The sequence below is a fragment of the Daphnia pulicaria genome, chromosome 6 (genome assembly GCF_021234035.1).
Source record: "Daphnia pulicaria isolate SC F1-1A chromosome 6, SC_F0-13Bv2, whole genome shotgun sequence".
NCBI classification, from domain to species: domain Eukaryota; kingdom Metazoa; phylum Arthropoda; class Branchiopoda; order Diplostraca; family Daphniidae; genus Daphnia; species Daphnia pulicaria.
In genome coordinates this window covers 22,031,467-22,049,243 of record NC_060918.1, presented here as the reverse complement: position 1 = coordinate 22,049,243, position 17,777 = coordinate 22,031,467, and the positions used below count along the sequence as shown (strand labels likewise).

Here is a 17,777-nt window from a genome sequence, read left to right as displayed (position 1 = left end):
CCGGCGCTGCTGATTTAGTCTCGAGTTGGATTTGGTGTTGTCGTGACGCTCGACGCTCACAGTTGAGACCCAGCAGCAGTTTGGCGCCGTACAGTGTTGTGTGTCGAGAGAGAGAGACAAGTGGTGTGAGTGTTGTGTGTGTTGTGTGTGTGTTGGCTTGAGAGAGAGAGAGAAGGTCTCTAGCTGTGAGTGTGTTTGTGTGTGTCTTGATCGTATTGAATTGAATTGGCCGTGTGCAATCTAGATATATAATTAGCTGGCGAAAAGTGGCCTACATGTAAGAAAAGCATCGGCTGGCGCCACCCAGAGGTAAAAAGAGAAAGAAAAAGTCGTTGCTCGGTGTGTGTCAAGGGCCGTTGTGTGTGTGTGTGTGTGTGGGGGTGGGTATGGGTCGATAAGAGCCGAGGATCGACTCTGTTTTCTTCTTCTTCTTCCATTTTCTGCTGTTGGAATTGTGTGTGTGTGTAGAGAGAGAGAGAGAAATCTCGTGATGCCAAGTTTAATGGAAGATGATGACATCATCGAAAGAATGCTGACGTCAGCCCGTTTGGTTTTTTGGTTAGGTTTCGTCGAATGCTGAGCTGCTGCAGCCACTGCAGTCTGACTGGAGTGGGTAAAAATGCGCCCGGGATTGATCACATCGGCGTTTGATAGTTGAGACACAAGACGACGGTGGGCACAACCAGTTTTGGGCCTCCTTTTCTCGTCGTCGTCGTCGTCGTCATGATGGCCGAGCCCAGCAGCAGTCACAGCAAGCCGACGGTTCAGCAACAACAGCAGGTAATTTATTATCTCTTTTTTAAACCGTTGATTTAATACTAAACTAGAATTTTTTCTAAAAAAGAGAGATACACTTTTCTTCCAGTAGTAGTAAAGTTCACGCTCCGACGAGTTTGATCGTCACGGGCCACTCGTGTACATACAAAAGAGTCGAGTCTAGAGAATAGAGAAAGTTTTTTCGTTGGGGGGTTGGTTGGTTGGTTGCCGGCTCGATTCGCACCCACAAAAGAGAGAACCAACAACCCTACTACTACCCCTGGGCTTATTATTTATTCCCTACCGACTTCCGTATATTATAACCTCGATATTGTCACACTTTTCCTGGGAACAAGAAAAGTCGGGAAAGAGTTGAGCATTTTTTCTTGTTTTGTCCGGATTCTTTACGCATTTTACACGGCCGAGCGAACACGACGACGGCGAGGACCAAGGGAAAACGAAAATTTTATAGGTCGAGGCGGCGGCTTTCTCTCTCTCGTATCTACTCTAGTGTAGTGTATAGTAGTTATATTTATTTCGGGCATGTCTAATTTCCACTCCACGTTACGTTATACGGGTACGCCCACCTGAATAGGATGGATGACACAAATATTCGGCCAGGGGGAAGGAAGCCATTGAAACGGAGAAAAATTTCTACTTTTTTCCCAAAAACAAAAAATCTGGAAAATCTTTTGATGTGATCAACTTTTAGCTGACGAATTAGTTTCAGAGAGGGAGGACCAATTATCTCTTAAGGGAAAGAGAGAGAGAGGGGGAGAAAGAAGCTAATGAAGTGAAGCCCAGGTAAAAAAATAAAGGCATAACAAACCCAGTGGTTATTTTATTATTTTCCAAGTTACACACGAAACTAAGAAAACCCAAGTCGAAAAAGAAGAAGAAGAAGGAAATAGCCCACCAAAAAATAAAAATAAATAAGAAGTGGTGCCCTTTTATAGACTCTGGGGTCGGTTTATTTTCAACGATTCCCTAACGATTTAGACGAGAAAGAAAGAAAGAATCCCCCTTCCTTTTTTCTCCCGGTGTAGTAGTAGTTGGTTTGTGTGTTGGGGGGGTTTAGTCCAGCTGCGGCCGGAATGCGCGGTCTAGTCTACACACACACAACATAGAGAGAGTAGAGAAGAGACACATACAAGTCTGAGCTAATAAGAGCCTTGTTTCGGCGCCCAGCAAGTGGCAAACGCACAGCAAAGAAACAAAAAGAAAAAACTTGTCGGACATTCCGGCGTGTGTGTTGTTTTGGCGAAAAACAAGTCAAGGATTTTTTATTCTTATTTTCAATTTCGATGGGACGAGTTTTACAAATGAAAATAGAAAGAAGAAATAGAAGAAGAAAAGTCGGCCCGTCAAATTTATTTATACACTCGAGGAGATGCCTTTTTGTCGCCAGACTCGCCCCTCTTGCCCGGCCGTTAAGGCTATCTTTAGCCCCCTTTGGTCCAGCCACACACACACACACCAAATGGAGAAACACGCAGGCGCAACAGATAACCGACGACGGGACAAACAAAACGACATTTCGTTCCTTTTTAAAAAAGAACGACCGACTGTGTGAATTTGTTTTTGAAATCTTTTTCCTTGAGGAGAATTTCATTGTGGATTATTTATGATCATCAACCCTTCCCCCCCGTGTGTGTGTGTGTGCCGGGCCAAAAGAGAAAAGGGGGGGGCCCAGCATCACGAGTATTTGTTGGTTTTGGGTGTTCCCAGGAACAACATCAACAAATGGGAAGAAGAAGAAGAAGAAGCCGGTCGTATCTTTTGGTCGTCTATATTTACAAGGGGGGGAAGGCTGCTCATCATTTGAAACATTTTGTCTTGAAATTCTTTCTCTCCCGGTTGTGTCCGGTAGTTCGGACCAAACTGGAACGGCCCAACAACAACAAGACGGTTGGTCTCTCTCGTCTAATCCGGTTTGTCTGTTGGCTATCCAATTGCCCGACCGTTGGGCAACACAACAAGCAGAGAGATATAAGGTTGGGGTTGTTTTAAAAATTCGAAACACGGACCGTTAGGGAGACGGGCTTATCTGACTCTCTGATAATGTTGCACCTGTCCATATTGATGGACTGTGACCGTTTTTTGGTTTTCAATTTTTGTCAAATCTTTTTAATTTTTCTTGTTTTTGTTTGTCGTGTCGTTTTGTCTTGTGCAATCAGTTTGTTGCCAACGAATTGTCGTCGAGCAAGACATCAACTTTGCCCGTCCGTGACCGGCTCAACACGCCGACCCAACCACGGACGGATGCAACTCACAATTCAGGTTGGTTCGATTTACTTTTTTAATTATTTTTCGTATAGAAATTTAAACGATTCCAACATTTTTTTTTCTGATTGAAAAAAAGGAGATGGGCGCAATGTGCGCGGTCCGCGCTGCATCACGATCCAGCGTTCCAGCGCCGGATTCGGATTTACCTTGCGTCACTTTATCGTCTACCCGCCCGATTCCGTTTCCGTAAGTTTCTTTTCTTTCCCTCCCACCCGGTCCAAAAAGGAGAATGAGGAAAAGCAGCTCGAATTGCACGGGCCGGCACGGGCTGAGCTGCCACCCCTTTTGTCTCCTCCCTATGTGGGTTGAGCAGAGGAGAGGAGAGTCTGTTTCTCTCTCTAAACAGACACACGGGAGTGGCTCCCGCCGGAGAGACGAAAGGACGGAAGAAAATGAGTAAAAAGGAAGGAGGAATGCTGCTGCTCATGTTACTCTTGTGAACCGCACAGGGGCCCTTGCGTCGTTAAACAGAAAAACGGGCGGCCAGACCGTGAAGGAAAAGGAAAAAAAAAAACAGTTGGCGTGTAAGCCCCGCTCTCTCTCCTCCTCCCGTTTGCCCACCCCTTTTTTGACGTTTAGCAAACGAAGAAGAAGAAGAAGTTGGTTCTTCTTCTTGTTGTTGTTGTTGGTTTCTTCTTCTTCTCATTCGGTCGGAGACCTTTCAAGGCTGCGGAGGCTAGTCCCGATTTAGCCTCGGCTGATCGGATGACGCGCACGGGCCAAGTCCGGATTGGCGGCACGTCAAAGGGCCACTCGGAGCTATGGGCCAGCCAGCCGCAAGAGAGAGAGAGAGAGTCTACATGGAGAGATGCTCAGTTGCAGAGTGGGAGGACTGGAAGACTGGACTGAAGGAGGAGGTTATAAAAGAGCCTCTCAGCCACACATGTCACCCGATTTCGTCTTTTTCTTTTCTTGTTGTTGTAACATTTTCCCGACTAGTCGGGTGGGATGAATCAGAAAGGAGCGGGCGGGCGGGGAGGTTCTATAAATGTGGGTGGCGGCATTGCACGGGGGGTCTACGTGACCGCAGTGTCGCACACGATGAAATCAAAAACAAGTTTAAGGTCAATCATTTCCAGGCACAAGAAGAAGAAAAAAGCGAAACCAAAAATGAAATCAACTTTTTTTCGTGTGCGGTCGACTTGGTCGTCCGGTCTTTCGAGTGTGGGTGTGAAGGCCGGGAACAAGGCAAGAAAAAACAAACCACCAACGTTGTTGTTGTTGTTGTGAAAGTCGAAAGACCAAAGAGAAGAAAAACGACGAAATTCCATCTGACCGCAGGCGGAATATTGGGAGCCCTGAGAGAGAGAGTTTAGTACACACACGATAGTGTCGACAGATTATGGTTTGTGCCTTTTGGTTTTCTCTCTCTCTCTGTGTGTGTGTGGGTAAATGGCGACAAGACTTTCTCCTTTGGGTCCTTGACCCGAATTGGATTCAACCGGCGTCCATCGATCATGTTGTTGTTGTTGTTGTTGCAAGTCTCTTCTTCTTCTCCTCTCCCGCAATCCAAACAAACAGCCACTCGGACGGCCGCAGTCGATCGTCTACACGACACGCCATTGGAGAGACTTGTTCGGGATTGTATGTGTGTGGGAGTGGGTTGCATTTGCAAGGACGGATGTGTTGTCTTCCGGCACGAAATTGTTGGATGCATTCCCAGATTTTCTTCTTCTTCTTTGACCTTTTTCTTTTGATTCCAACTCGGCCCTACAAGGAAATGGAAGAAGAAGAAGATAAGGAGCTGCTCCATCATTCATTTTTATGACGATTGCTGGCCCTGCCCGGCCTGGCTTGGCTTGGCCGGCTGGTTGTTGTTGTGGGCGACCGCTTTTTTACGACCGTTTCGTGATGATGAAATTCAAAAGACATTTTCTTTTTTTTTCTCCCACCTTGATGTCAAGTCGTGGACTCTGGGCGTTTGTCGTAACGAGCGCCCGCGGCTCCTCTCCACTTTTCCCCCCTCTTTTTATTATTATGATTTCGATTCGGCTCTCTTTTTTTTTTTTTTATTCCAGCCGGCCGTCCATTGTTGCACAGCATTAATAGACGGGCGCCTTTTGATGACAAGACCCTTGGACTCCAAGTGGCCCATTTTGATTTTGATTTCAAAAGAAGAAGAAAATGTTTTTAAAAAACTCTGAGCTCAGATCTCCTTTTCAAAACATTTTCTCTCCCCCCCACCCCCACCCATCGCCCGTTTTTTGATTATTTATTCATTTCGAAATGGCGTTTTGGAGATTGGATTAAGGCGCCCGTTTTTCTATAAATGCAAAGCGTCTGGCCAGCTGCTTTCTCTCTCATTTTCTTCTTTTCCCTCCTGCCCGGTTTTCTCCTTATTGGAACACACGCGCTAGCCCAACTGTTCCGTCATCATCACACGCACTCGAGGAAATAGGGACGCCCGTCCGTCCGACCGTCTCTTTTCAATCGAAATTTGTTTTTCTTTTCCTTTCACTACTGGCATTGCGTCGAGTGTGTGTGTCGGCCTGGAATGTTGTATCATGTAATATCCATCTGTCACTCTTGTTGTTGTTGTTGTTGTTGTTGCATCTCTGCTCTTCTTCTTCTCCTTTTTCCCGTCCAGGATTGCCCCGAGGAATGGCAGCGAGGAATGTCGGCCGGCCTGCTCGACCCCATGATACCCATGGACACCATCTTCGTCAAGCACGTGAGAGAGAACGGACCCGCCGTCAAGGCTGGACTTTCCACTGGTAGGAAAGAAACAAATCGACGTCATTATTTGTTGCCCAGTTTAATTGGTTAACGTTTTCATTTGTTTCCCCCCCGGGCAGGTGACCAGGTGGTGAGTGTCAATGGCGAGTCGGTCATGTGCAAATCCTACGCCCAGGTGGTGCAGATGATACAGAAAAGTGGACCCAATCTCCAGCTGGTCGTGATGCCCAAAGAGCACGACGTCCTCCAGCAGGTTTGTTCCATCTCCACATTTCCACAATTCCCAGTCTGATCCATTTCATTTCATTGTCCATTTTTTAATTTCACCCCTAGTGTTTCGCCGATACGGCCCACAATCCGTACACGAATGCCAGGCCAGTGATTCCAGCGGCCGGCAGTGCCGAAGACCAGACGGGCAAAATGACGATGATGATGGACCCCCTGAAGCCCAACAACATCATGTCGCACCTGCCGCGGCCAAAACCTTACCAACCCTTCCAGGTGCCTACCAACAAACAAACAAACAATTCAACAACCCCCCACCCCATTTGTTTAATCCATTCATCGATTTTTTTTCTTTTTCTCTCCAACAACAACCAACGGGCAATAAAGGTGGAAACCAAAAAGCCCGTGACGCCACAACAACAGGCCGGCGCCCACGTTCAGAAAGCGACGCAGCAGCAACCGCTCGGTCGGGTCCTGTCGCCACTGGTGACGGCCGGAACGACGACCACTACCACCACGACGACGGCAGCCATCAGCCGCCCCACGGCGGCGGCTAGCGACGATGCGGCCGTTGCGGCTCAGGCCCGTCTGGCCGCCGCCGCCGCTCTCGTGTCGAAAAGCGTCCGCAAATCGGCCGATTTCAATCCCAACGGAGGAGCTGCCGGCAGTCGCGGCAGTTTGGTCGGCGGCGGAGGAGGCGACTACTACCCCGGAGCGACGACGGGATTCTCGTCGTCGTCCGTTTCGGCCGTCTCGGCTGTCCACTCGAAAAGAAGTTCCTACGCCGGAACGCCAACTTGCAAAACGGAATTCATTCACAGCATCAACGCTCCGGCCGCTTTCACCAGTCCTCCAGCGGCGGCCGGATCGGTCGGCGGCCACGCCCGTTACGCCGATCCGTCCAGTCTGCCCCATCACCACCACCACCAGCAACAACAACAGCCACAGCAGCACCACCAGTTCCATTACCCGGTGCATCCGATGGAAATGGTGGCGGCCATCCACGGCAGCGTGTCCAGCCTCCAGCAACAGCAGCAGAACCTGCGCGACTCTCCGCTCAATTCCAGCAAGGGCAGTCTGTACTCGGCCGCCTCCGAGTGCAACGAGCAGCAGTCGCACCAGCAGGCCCAGGTCATGACCCGCATCAAGAAGAGCTTTGAGCAAAAGGAGGAATTCCTCAAGAGGCCGGCCCTGCCCTACTGGGTCAACGTCCAGGAGGCCCAGCAGTCGCCGCCCGTCCCCAAAGAATTTTACGCCCAGCCGCAGAAATTCGCCCGGCCCGTCTGGCCGCCCATCAGCGCCTCGCTGACGGCGTCGCTCGACTCGCTCTCCTCCTCGGACGTGACGACCACGCCCACCCAGCAACAACCTCCGCAACAACTTCCGCTTCAACAACATCACAAATCGACGGCTGTTACCAAGACGGAAGTGATCCACACGGGCATCACGTCGATGGAGCCCTGGTCCATCTCCTTCACCTCCAAGAGAGCCACGCCCCCGGCCAGTCCGTCTCAGTCGCCGGGCGCCGTCGGCCTGGGATTGGTGCCCAACACGGTGCCCAAACCTTTTTACGGCTCGACCAACACCACGACGACGACGACAACAACGACGACGGTGACGGCCAGCAGCAACAGCATGGGCAGCCCGTCCGGCAACAAACAATTCGTGTCGACGTTGAGTCGGATCCAGGAGAACATTGCGGCTGAACCTCCGCCGGAGCCCAAGCCCAGCCGGCAGTTGACGTTGATGCACGCCCCGCTGGCTTCGCCGGAAGAATTTTTCACGCCGTCACCCACCAAGGCCGGCCAGCATCCGCTGGCCGCCTCTTCGGTAGCAACAGCCACTGCCGCTGCTTCTGCTGCTGCTGCTCCGGTCGTCGTCAAGCGAACCAAACCGTTTGAAAATGGCGCCGAAAAGGGCCTTCTGGCCCGGATCGCTCAGCGCGGCAAACAACAACAGGAAGCGGCCGCCGTCGCCGCCGCCGCCTCCGCCGCTGCCGCCGAACGATACAGTACACACACACACCTATAAACTATAACATATACACATTGATCTCTCTCTCTCTCTGGATAAGAGAGAGAGATTTATATATACACACACGTGGCCCGTCTTTTCCCCCTTTTATGTGGGGGCTGGCCACACTTTGTTTGTTCATTTTTTTTTTACCTTTTGATTTTTTTCTTTTTGTTGGTAAAGGTAAATCGACGTCGGAATTTCAACGGGTGCCGACCGGCGGTTCGGGCAACCGCACCGTCATCATTGGCAGTTCGAATTTGCATTGCCAACCGCCCGCCATGGAAATGGAATTCCCACCCAACACCTATGGTGAGTGTCTTATTTCCTTTTTTATTTGATTATCCCGTTTTCTACTAGTGTTCACTGGGGTGGGGTGGGTGGGGGGTTGAAATATGCAAATATTTTTGAATCGGCCAACAAAACCAATTGTGGTCTGTGTGTTGTTGTCGTCGTCATTAGATGCACAAGTCACGTGGAACGAGGAGGAGGAACGTAAAAGTCTCGTCTTGAGGCAGCACTCGTACCGTTCCGCCGTCCGTGATTTCGGTGAGTCCTGCTGGCCATTCCCGCGCCCATCTCCGCAATACTCTATCCACCCGCTTTATTCGTTTTCTCCTTTTTTAATTGAAATAAAAATAAAAAAAAAAACAGAAAAACTAATCCGCTAAGCGCCAAATTTAAACCAAAAACAACTGCATTTTAGACAAATTAATTTCATTTCTGCCTGTTCTTATTTATAATTTTCCTAGTTGTTGTCTGAATGTCTTTTTTTTTAAACAAATAATTTGGTTTGTCCTTTCATTTCGTACATCATTTTTGGTTCTTTATTCTTTATTTTTTCTTTATTTTGGAATTGATTTATTTGAAAAATAAATCAATTCCAGCCGCCTCAGCTTCCTCGCCTAGTCCGCTACAACTGACAACTGACTTGTCGCTGGATGAGAACTCGAACACGAGTGCGTCCAGCAGCATTGTGGCGGTCAGTCGCGTCAAAAAGCGACCCTCCCACTTGCAACTAACCGGCAACAACCAGCTGAGCCAACAACAACAACAACAGCAACAACAACAGTCGTGGCTCGTCCAACAACCGCCCGCCAAAGGTCCTTGCTTGCAAACTGACATCGACGCCGATGACAATGTCTCTGCTACTACCACTACTACTACCTCTACCTCCTCCAACAACAACAACATTAACTGTTTGGCCACGGTCGATAGGACCGGAAGCTCTGGTAGTCCATTGTCCCTGCCACGACCCAGTCCCATCGCTTCTGATTTTGAGTTGTCCGTTTTGGAGCGATTCGACCAGCTCCTGGCTTCTTTAGGGACCTCCTCAGGTTCGTCTTTGTTGCCTTGCACATTCGCATCTCTTCCTTCATTTTGCCTGCCAATTTTTTTTCTCTTTCCTGCAACAACAACATCAACAAAACAACAACAGCCCGGAATGTTCGACATTTTTCTGCTGTGACTGTTTTTTTTTTAATTTCCCTTTTTTCTAAAAAAATGTTTTAACATTGAATTTGAATGGACTCGATTAGACTTTGGTATTGATTTGGATGATTTCGTCGTGCCGACAGGATCGAGCAGCCTCGGCAGTAGCGGGAGCATCACCGTCCACCAACAGCAGGAGAGTCAACAGTCGATCACGAAAATGACGACGACACCCGCCGCGACGGCCAGTGTCAATCGACGCCAAAAGATTTACGGTATTTTAGTCTGTTTTGTCCAATCAACAAGTCAATAATAATTCAAATTGTTTCAAACTAAAACAGATGACGACTCTGACCGGGGCATGAGACGCATATCGTATCTGAAAGCGCAGGCCGGCAATCCCGTCGACGGGCCGTCTCTACTCGTGTCGGCCACCACCACGGAAGCCGAAACGGTGGTGACGGCCACCACCAACACGGCCACCACCACCACGACGCCCATCAACAACGAGCACACAGCCAAAGGGTATCACATTCTTCTTCTTCTTCTCCAAAACAAGAAAAACTAAAAAAAAAATAACCAAAAATCTTTGGCCACTTTTAATTTATTAAAAAGAAACTTTTGGTTTTATTTCCACCCCGTTTAAATCAAATTGATTTCCGAGTTTAAAAAATCATTCCCCTCCCTTCCCCCCTCCTAAAAATAAAAAGGAAAAAAAGATGTAGGAGGGTACACTATAGGAAATGGTTAGGAGAATTTCTTCTTCTTCTTCTTCTTCTTGACTGGTTCTGCTGGTGGTCCATTTTATTATTTAGTTCGACTTCGTGGGCCGTGGTTAAGGTGGAGACGAATCTGACGATGATGGTGTCGGCGATGGATCGTGTCCAGCCGCCGGTTGGCATGATCTCTCGCCTCCGGCAGTATTTCGAAGACAAGTCGAGGCCACCTCCTCCGCCTCCATCGCATCAGCGCATTGCCGCCGCCACCACCACCACCAACGCCACACCAACTCCCCTGTCGTCGACTTCGACGCTGGCCAGCAAAACGGCCGCCGCCTCGGCCCATCCTCCACCGCTGGCCCCCAGTCGGTGAGATCCGTGACAACAACAACCAAGACCCACCATCATATCAACTCGGCATGCGCTCACTCCCCCTTCCACTCAATCAGGAATTATCCCTCCCGTACTAATGGATGACCACCCCCGCGTGTCCATTTCTTATTTTTCTTGACTTCTCGTATTTCTCGTTAATCGCACGACCTTCATTTGTAGACAGTCAGGCCCCTCCCACCTCCTCCCCTGCGAATGAGAATCTCTTTTTTTTACAAGGCAGGATCGTAGAATCCGTCTCCCCCCACCCCTTTTTTTATCTTCTTCTATTTTTTTGTGGTCCGGCTGATGGATGAACGTCAACCAACTTTTATTTTATTTTGTGTATTTTCCACTTATTTTTAGACGTTCTGCCCATCAGCCGCACAGCATCCAGAAACTGCGTTCGCTCTTTGGCGACACCAAAGTCTCACTGACGTCCAAATCGCAGCAGCAGGGAGGAGGAGGAGATTCCAGCGGAGCTCATCCGCCCAGTCCGTCGGAAGCCGAGGGACGCGAAGGATGGCTCTACGTCAAGCAGACCATCATCGACTGCCGACGATCCACCGACCGATCCTGGAGGCAAATGTGGACCCGCATCCGATCGGGCACGGTCCATTTCACGCGGGATCGCAACACGGCCATGGCCAGCAACGGCAACAACAGCTACAGCAGCTACAACAGCAACAGCGGCTCGACGCCAGGAGCCGGAGCCGATGACATGATGATCGACTTGCGCGGATGCACCGTCGAGGTGGCCGTCTACTACACCAAACGCAAGAACGTCCTCCGGCTGTCGACGTTCAACGGCCTCTGCGAGTACCTGATGCAGTGCGAGGACAGCAGCGACATGGTCCTCTGGCTGGACTCGTTCCAGCAGGAGCAGGCCGCCGCCAACAGCAGCGACAAGGAGGACGGACCGGGGTCCAGCTACAGCAGCAGCGAGATGATGTTGGTCAGACAGGCTCACGAGGCCGATAACAATTCAATGGCCCACGGCCGTCGCATGGGCCGCTTCACTCTGCACCGCAATCGCTCGCCCACCGGACACTCGCCCGTCTCCAAGACGCGGAAACCCAGTTTGCCGGGAACGATAGGCGGTGGTGGCGGCGGCGGCGGGAGCAACAGCACCGACGGCCCCAATTCCACGCCGGCCAACGCCAACAAACCCACCACCTGGCGGCGTAAAGTTGTCCAGCAATTCAAAAAGATCCAGGGCAATTCTCCCAATTCACAAGCCAACGCGGTAAGTTCATTTTATCTTGTCCAGCTGTCCAGGAGCCCTAAACGTCAATTTCCTTTTTTTGGCAGATGATACCCGAAGGAGCCACGATCGGAGTTCCGCTGGAATTCTGCCCGCGATCCTCCCTGTCGGAGAGCATTCCGCTGATTGTGGAACTCTGCGTCGGGATCGTCGAAGCCCGCGGACTGGAGAGCGTCGGCGTCTACCGAGTGCCGGGCAACAGCGTGGCCGTCAACGCCCTGTCGGACTCGCTCAACCGCGGTTTCGACGGGCTGAACCAGTCGGATCCGCGCTGGAACGACGTCAACGTCATCTCGTCGCTGATGAAATCCTTTTTCCGCAAACTGCCCGACCCGCTGGTGACGTCTGAACTCTACGGGGCCTTGATCGAGGCCAGCAAGACGGAGCCGGAGCAGGTGCGATTCAATTCCATCAAGCGGCTGGTGGACGAGCTGCCGGAGCCGCACTACTCGACGCTGCGCTACCTGGTGGGCCACTTGTCTCGGGTGGCCGGCAAGAGCCACGTCAACAAGATGGAAGCCCGCAACCTGGCCATCGTCTTTGGTCCGACGCTGATCCGGCCAGGTGACGACAGCACCGTCACCATGGTGACGGACATGTCGCATCAGTGCCGCATCGTCGAGACGCTCATCGACAAGGTCGACTTCTTCTTCCCTCCCGATCAGGATCAACCGGTGGACCCTGTCCAGCAGCAGCAGCAGCAACCCAATTCGCCCACTACTCTGGCCAGCAATAGCAACCTGTTGAGCAGCGCCGACGAGCGCAAGGATTCCTACGCCAAAGAAATTGTCTTGTCCATCATCACGGCCGCCCGCAAGAAGCGGCAGACGTCGCTGGACAGCCCCGACTTGAGCGAGCGAGGCGACGCCGCGCCGGTCTTCCCCGTGATGCCCGTGCCCGTGGTGGTGACCACCACGGCCTCTGCGACGATGACGACGGCCACCATTTCCACGACTCTCATCATGGCCGCCCAGTTCAGTAGCAGCGCAACAGTTCCTACCGGCTCTGCACATTCTCTAGTCGAACTCGGATCCACCGGAGGACAGCCGGCCTTGCCGGTGGAAGCCTCCGAGTTCCGTTTGAGCACGGCCGAAGTGCCGGCCACGCCCCCGACGGTCGAGAGGAAGCGGTCGGCCTCGCTGGGCGGTGAAACGGTCATGCCGCCGCCGTCGCCCATTTTGGCCATGGCCGACCTGGCCGGCATCACGGAAATGGGGACGGACGGATTGGCCCAGGCCTCTGGGTCGTCGGAGCCGTTCCGCAGTCGGACCTCGTCTGGAAGTTTTGTCGTCCATAAACTCCACCCCATCGACGCTGCCGGAATACGGAGCTATTCCGGTCTGAGTGCCGTCACCCAGGAGCGCATCCGCCTCTTTGAGCAGGTAAAAAACTAAAAATTCCGGTTGGTTCTATTGGCGGAATTGAAAAAAGGAAAAAGTTTTTCCGTCATTTGCTCACAGGAAACGAAAGCAATGTTGCAAAGAGATTTGGCCCGTCAAGTCAGGAGAGAGGGCGAGCCAATGCCGGCGGCATTGGCTGGAGTCCGTCGCCTGGACAAGACGGAAGTCGAGTCTGCCTGGCATCGAGCCAAACTGGAAATGGAAACGGATGACTTTCTCGACGTCCTGGCTGACAATCTTTCCGGTAAGTGACGTGAAATCAAATCGGAACAAATAAAATTTTATTTTGATTTTATTTCCCTTTTTTTTGTGTTTTAATTGGTTATTAAATTGTATTTAAATTTTTTCCCCCGAAAAAGTTGATTCGATTTTTATTTTTCATTTGACCTTTTTTTTTTTCTTTCTCCCATTTCTATTGGTTACTGCTGGGGATGTAGGTTCCTGGATGTCAATGGGCCCGTTTTAGGTCCATGCATACCAATGGCATTTTACATGATAAAACACAATTCACTAAAAAATATTTAAAAAAACAAAAAAAGCAAAGTCGAAATAGGAAGGGCGTGTAAGTGTCACCCCCCTATTCGTGTGTGATTCATTAGAAAGATTTATTTTCACAATTTTGTCTTTTTTCCAATTATTTAGATTAGAAAAGCACGTCTAGTACTTCTTTTCATTTTGCACGGGATCCTATCAATTTCATTCCATTTTGTTTTAAAATCGATTCGTTTAAGAATACGTTGACTCGATCCTCCATTCATTTGTAGATGATTCTAGTGACTAGTTGACGCATGTCAAATCCGCATGGTTTGAATTGAATGTCGGAACACGCGAAAACATCTAAGAATGTCATGTTGATTCTTTTTCGTCTTTCTCCTCTCACCAGAAGTGGCCGACTCGACGGCGGACGCATCCCACAAAGACAAAGACAACCAACCGGAACAACAACAACAACAACCGCAGCAGCAGCAGCAGCAGGCGGAGCAGCCCAAAACACGAGTGGATCCACTTCCTGTTGCCGTTGTGATGGAAAATGGTGGCGCCGATGAAAAACTTCTACCTCGACCCACCAACGTACGTCGTTCGCCATTTCTCAATTTTTAGATTTTTCTCATTTCAAATTTTGGTTATTCATTTTAAAACAATAGGAGAAGGAGCCGGAAGCTGTCCAAGTATTGCCCGTTGTTCAAAAGGAGCAAGACAATGTCCCAGTCGCCGAAGAAAAGCTGGACGAGAAACCGGCCGTCGAGTTGCAAGTGGGCAATGCCGTTGTCGTCAAATCCTCTGCCGGCCGAATCGTCGCTGCCAACAAAAGCACCGCAACAACAACAACAACAGTCAAACAACAGACGACAATTGTTGCCGGAGTAGCCGGAGCTGTCGGTCGATCTCAAATCCCCAAACCCTCTGCCACCGCAAACAAGTCGGCCAACGATCCAGCCCCGACCGGCAAAGTGGCGGCCGTCGACTCGGCCAAAATTTCACCAACCAAATCAACGATGTCGATTTCATCCTCGTCGTCGTCGGCCGTCAGGAACCGATCGTCGATGGCCGTCGTCGGCCGAGCCAAGACGGTGGAGCTGGGCAAAAGCGCGGCGCCGCCGGCCGGCAAGAAGATGAGCGTCGGTGAGCTCCAGGCTCCCAAAGTCATCCGTCAAATGTCGGCGGGGCAGATGCAACCGCAGTCGCCCAGCAGGATCCTGCCCGTCAAAGGCAATGCGCGTCTTAAGAGCGCCGAGACGAGTCCGACCAAGAAGGCCAGCATCGCCAGTTTGAACAAAACGGAAGAGACGAAAAAGGCTGCGACAACGACCGGTACCATTTCTAATTTGAAATTTAATGGGCAGGAGAAATTAATTGTAATTTCCATTTCCTACAGATGGTGAGCAGTCGAAGCGTTTACTGGAATCAAACCTGGACGAAGCTGTCAACATCTCCGACCAGCCCAGAGGCGGACTCAAGGCAAGTTCCCCCGAGTCGAATAGATTGGATTAAATTTTAAAATGTTAAATTCATTTGCAAAATTGTCCAGGAAGCGGAGCTGGCCGATCGAGCCAACAGCAAACAGCCGAGCGTGAGACGCGAGTCGAAAAGCACCGAGGTCGTTGGCAAGGGCGTCAAGCGCTCCGACTCGTTGACCAAGAACGAGAAGACGGAGAGCAACACGAAAGCGCGCGAGCGGGAAATGAGGCAGACGGGCGGCCAGAAAACGGCCAAGAAATTCGTCCAACGGAGCGGCGAGTCTGGGCTCAAGCGGCGCCACACGGTCGGCGGCACTCGCGATTTCGACAAGGTGATTTTCAACTCGGTTCCCATTCCACTCGCTGTCGATCCCTTTTGCCCAACGTGTGTTCCAGGAGTTTGATACGATTTGCTTGCAAAGGTGCGGATCCGCTGGCTGGCCGACAAAAGTGATGAGAGAAACGTCATTCCGGCTCCACGCTGGTCGGCCTGGGACCGTCTCCAGCCCTTGATTAGCGACGAGGATCTCAACGTGGACCGCAGTCTCAAGACGTGGATGCGCAGCGAACGCATCAGGACCAGCTCACCGGAATTGTGTCGCAGATCCGAAATGGCCTGCGCCACCATCATCAACAACAGTTTGTCGCCGCCACCACTAACTGATTCGCAGCCACTCGAGGCCCCCTCGTCTGCCATCCGAGCGGATGGAGACGTTTCCAGCCCGTGAAAAAATGAACGGTGTGGCAGTCAAAAGAAAGAATATTGACGTTTGCATGGGGAAATTCTAAATAATAAATCAGAAAATTCTATTTTTAAAAAAAGTTTAAGAAAAAAGGAGAAAGTAAAAAAAAAAATGTCCGTTGATGGCGGGAATTTGTTGTTTCGAATGACATCAAATGACTTTTCATTTTCTTTTCTTTTTCATTCAAACAAAAAAAAAATGTTCAATGTAAATGTTTTTCTGTTCGTGTTGATTGTGTACAGATGAAAATAGTAGTGCGTCGCGTCGGTCGGGTTCCTCCACCCCCCCACCCCTACCACCACCACCCTTAAAAGCTGTGATGATAATTTTTATTTTTTACCAAAAACAAAAAGTGTACATTCAAAACAAAAAATCATGGCTCTCTTATGGCGCGGCACGATCGTCTGCCCGCCGTTGGCCCATTCGCACGCACTTTCGCCATTTTGTAATGTTCTGAAACATGTTTCCTCCCGTGAAAAAAAACAACAACAATATTGTGTAGTACAGTGACTTACATAACGACCTTCTTTAACCTGAATTATTTGATTATATATGGGATTAGTACGCTTGACGTGCCGTCCATTCATTTTCTTGCTCTCTATATATCTCTTGTTGCGTCAGCCATGACATAAACTTTTAACAAGACAAGATATAATAAAAGAGAAAATAAAACTAAAAAGGCATATGGCAATTTTTGGATGCCACAGAATAAAACGTGACAAATGAAATTACACTGATTTAAATTCAAGTTGAACTTTTTTTATTGAAATTTAATACCAAGTGAATTGTTTAGATTTCGAGATCGTCGTCAGGGTCTTCGTCGTCCCAATCGGGCGCTTCAACTTCGTAAATGATTTTACCCCTGGACGGTTCGCTTGATGATTCGTTGTGCTTTCTAAATTTATCAAAAATTAGCGCTTATTAGATTGTGTTGAAATGGAGATGTAAGTCGTGTTACTTGATGTAAGGTAAAACGACCTGACTCCTAGCCTGTTCTTCTCTGGCATTCAAATCTAATTTAAAAGTTGACTTTGGTACTGCATTTTTTGGTAAAGAGTCTGGCATAACTGCAGGTTGATTTTCAATAAACTCTTTGACATCTTTCAACTCCCATTTATCTGTGATGCTGTAATATTCATCCTGTGCAAAAAAAAATAATTTAAATTCAAATTTTTGATACAAGAGAAACAAGTACTCCTTACGCTATCAGTAATTTTTCCACTGGCTTTCCTCCATGTGCCACTGCAGAGGTTGCGTCCCTGTGCTCTGCGAACAGCCAGGTGACAAGGAAATATGTAATTCAGTGCTTGCAGAGTGTGCTTATCATGGACATCACCATGAACCAAGGCAATCACAGATACTGTTGCTAGAAACCATTTCAAATAGAATTTATATGAAGCTTTAAAATTACACAAGTTGCACAATCTCACTTGTTTTTTGTAAATTCCTCAAGGCTGACGCAATTGCCCCAACAGTCCAATTCAGAAGCAGGGGTGACAGTGAGTCTATCGCAACCAAAACCTGGTCATTTCTTGCTTCTGATGTCCAAGAATTTTCAACTGACATTAAATCTTGATTCCCATCCACAATGGATGTTTTCCAAGAAAGTTTTAATTGTTCCATTTCGGTAGTTTCAGAGGATAGAGGTGAATCGTATTTGAAGTAACGAATGGAATAGCCATTCTCGGAATAGTGACGAATTAAACTTAAGAACAAAGGTCGTCCTTTAAGTGAACACGAATCTAAGGATTACAACAAAATTTTAAAAAGGATTATGTTATCAAAAATATCCAATTAACCTTGAATTACGGTAGAAACGGGAGGCTGAGATAATATGTCTTTCAAAATCATTTTCGTCGAACACTGCACGAGGCAGTTCGTCGTCTGCTTGTTATTGTTTATTCGTGCATCGTGATTTGCCGCTTAGGTAATAGATG

General features: G+C 49.3%; 2 protein-coding genes across 13 annotated transcripts; one reads left to right on the top strand and one right to left on the bottom strand.

The window, feature by feature from the left end:
- The first annotated feature begins 33 nt into the window (after positions 1-33).
- Positions 34-16,588, top strand: LOC124342542 (rho GTPase-activating protein 21-like). 11 transcript variants are annotated; one of them, XM_046795508.1, is made up of 22 exons: positions 40-309; positions 564-780; positions 2,934-3,036; positions 3,119-3,228; positions 5,630-5,756; positions 5,838-5,971; positions 6,052-6,219; positions 6,331-7,954; positions 8,140-8,268; positions 8,419-8,505; positions 8,844-9,293; positions 9,534-9,662; positions 9,729-9,912; positions 10,203-10,475; positions 10,842-11,721; positions 11,787-13,121; positions 13,200-13,383; positions 14,026-14,210; positions 14,285-14,951; positions 15,016-15,098; positions 15,169-15,429; positions 15,520-16,588. In XM_046795508.1, the coding sequence occupies exons 2-22, from the start codon at positions 724-726 to the stop codon at positions 15,823-15,825; spliced, it is 7,476 nt and encodes a 2,491-aa protein (XP_046651464.1). In that variant the 5' UTR covers positions 40-309; positions 564-723; the 3' UTR covers positions 15,826-16,588. The 11 variants fall into 11 exon arrangements, 9 of the variants coding, with proteins under 9 accessions (XP_046651464.1, XP_046651470.1, XP_046651466.1 ...); XM_046795514.1 differs by having other exon boundaries at positions 14,023-14,210; positions 15,549-15,683; XM_046795510.1 differs by having other exon boundaries at positions 41-309; positions 8,844-9,059; positions 14,023-14,210.
- On the bottom strand, positions 16,584-17,773 carry LOC124342811 (elongator complex protein 5-like). 2 transcript variants are annotated; one of them, XM_046795984.1, is made up of 5 exons: positions 17,640-17,773; positions 17,271-17,582; positions 17,043-17,206; positions 16,799-16,980; positions 16,584-16,735 (listed from the first exon to the last, which is right to left on the bottom strand). In XM_046795984.1, the coding sequence occupies exons 1-5, from the start codon at positions 17,689-17,691 to the stop codon at positions 16,630-16,632; spliced, it is 816 nt and encodes a 271-aa protein (XP_046651940.1). In that variant the 5' UTR covers positions 17,692-17,773; the 3' UTR covers positions 16,584-16,629. The 2 variants fall into 2 exon arrangements, with proteins under 2 accessions (XP_046651940.1, XP_046651941.1); XM_046795985.1 differs by having other exon boundaries at positions 17,043-17,200.
- Positions 17,774-17,777: the final 4 nt, after the last annotated feature.